This window comes from Alligator sinensis, unplaced genomic scaffold (assembly GCF_000455745.1).
Source record: "Alligator sinensis unplaced genomic scaffold, ASM45574v1 scaffold1083_1, whole genome shotgun sequence".
Classification (NCBI taxonomy): domain Eukaryota; kingdom Metazoa; phylum Chordata; order Crocodylia; family Alligatoridae; genus Alligator; species Alligator sinensis.
Window position 1 is genome coordinate 36680 of NW_005842644.1, and position 2197 is coordinate 38876.

The 2197-nt window shown below is 66.9% G+C and overlaps 1 protein-coding gene across 1 annotated transcript in view; it reads left to right on the plus strand.

The window, feature by feature from the left end:
* FLNC (filamin C) overlaps nucleotides 1-2197 on the plus strand; it is a 32410-nt gene that overhangs the window by 16217 nt on the left and 13996 nt on the right. Inside the window, 4 exon segments of the mRNA XM_025215428.1 lie at nucleotides 1-189; nucleotides 529-646; nucleotides 856-1115; nucleotides 1625-2134. Coding sequence (XP_025071213.1) covers nucleotides 1-189; nucleotides 529-646; nucleotides 856-1115; nucleotides 1625-2134 — 1077 coding nt within the window.

A 2197-nucleotide genomic window follows, 5' to 3' on the forward strand; every position in this document is an offset into this window, starting at 1 on the left:
TGACCCCCCCTGCCCACAGGCGTGGAGGTGGGGCTGCCCACACACTTCACCGTGCACACCAAGGGTGCTGGCAAGGCCAAGCTGGACGTGCAGTTCTCCGGCCCCGCCAAGGGCCCAGCCACGCGGGATGTGGAGATCATCGACAACCACGACTACTCCTACACCGTCAAGTACACAGCACTGCAGCAGGTCGGAGCCCCTGCCCCCCGAGACCCCCTGGCGCCCCCACTTCCCCGCAGGGGGAGAGAACCCAGCCGTCCGGGCTCTACACTATCATCCTAGAGCTCCCATGAGAGAGAGAGACCAGGCATCCAGGCTGCCCCCAGGAGCCCCACTAACGCCCTAGGGCCCCACCACCCCCCGCCCTGGGGCTCCACACAGCACCCTCCTGCCCAGCTACAGGATGTCCCCCAGCCCGCTTCTCACAGCCCCCCCCAGCCCTTTGCCCCACAAGGCACTGCCCATTCCCCCAGCTCAGCCCCCTGCCCAGCTGGGCACCCCCTGATGTGGGCACCATCCCCCCTGCAGGGCAACCTGAGCGTGGTGGTGACGTATGGAGGGGACCCGGTGCCCAAGAGCCCCTTCACCGTGGGTGTGGCACCACCCCTTGACCTCAGCAAGGTCAAAGTGCAAGGACTCAACAGCAGTGAGTGCGGGTCGGGCATGGGGGGAGTTATGTACTGGGGGGTGGGCATGGGCTGCGGGGACTGGGCACTGGGGGTTGGGCTTGGGCTGGGTGCTGTGGGGGTGCAGGTGGTGGCGGGTAACACCCAGCTCTGTGGCCGTGGCCATGGCTATGGCAGGCTCAGCGGGCGTCCCTGGGTGGGCCAGTGCTGAGGCCATGTCTCTCTGCAGAGGTGGATGTGGGTCGGGACCAGGAGTTCACAGTGAACACGCGGGGTGCGGGTGGCCAGGGCCAGCTGGACGTGCGCATCACATCGCCCTCGCGCCGGCCCATCCCCTGCAAGGTGGAGACGGGCACTGGTGACGCGCGCCCGGTACAGTACATGCCACCCGAGGAGGGGCCCTACAAGGTGGAGGTGGCCTACGATGGGCACCCTGTGCCCGGCAGCCCCTTCGCCGTTGAGGCTGTCATGCCCCTGGACCCCTCCAAGGTGAGCGTGGGCCCCGGGGGGGTGGGAGGCAGGGGGAGGCTGGCCTGGGGACCAGCATCATGCATGCACTTGTGCAACCACCCATGCACTTTTGCACAAGCCTAGATGAACAGATGCATGCACACGTGTGGGCTGGAAGCAGACATCCTGGGCCTCCATGTCCAGCTCCTCCCCATCACGACTGCCCGGTGCCCCCCCCTCCAGCCCCAGGCACCTGCTCCCAGCCTATATTTACCATCACTCCATTTAGCCCGGCATTGTCCCACGGCCGAAATAGCCCTGCGCCTTCCTGTTGGCGCCTGGAGCCCCGCTCAGCTGTCGTGGCCTCCGTGCCCACCGCCCCCTGCCCGGTGCCTGCCCAGCTTGTGCCCACTGCTACCAGGATGTGGTGTTAGGCTGTGGGGGATGGGGCACTGGGGGTATGAAAATGGCTCAGACCTCACCCCCTGGGCAAGGCAGCACGACTCTCCCCATAACTCTTATGTCCCCCCCATAACTCTCCCCGGCAGGTGTGTGCCTACGGGCCGGGACTGAAAGGTGGGTTCGTGGGCAAGCCAGCGCCATTCACCATCGACACAAAGGGCGCGGGCACAGGTGGGCTGGGGCTGACAGTGGAGGGCCCGTGCGAGGCCAAGATCGAGTGCCAGGACAACGGGGATGGATCGTGCTCCGTGTCCTACCTGCCCACGGAGCCAGGCGAGTACGCCATCAACATCCTCTTCGCCGAGGCCCACATCCCTGGCTCGCCCTTCAAGGCCGACATCCAGCCCCTGTTCGACCCCAGCAAGGTGACGGCCAGCGGGCCAGGGCTGGAGCGCGGGCGGGCAGGTGAGACGGCCACCTTCCTGGTGGACTGCTCCAAGGCGGGCGAGGCCGAGCTGACCATCGAGATCATCTCGGACGCGGGCGTCAAGGCCGAGGTGCTGATCCAGAACAACCGGGACGGCACCTACAGCATCACCTACACGCCCGCCTGCCCCGGCGCCTACACCATCACCATCAAGTACGGCGGGCTGCCCGTGCCCAAGTTCCCCGCCCGCCTCACTGTCGACCCGGCCGTTGGCACCAGCCCCACCAAAGGA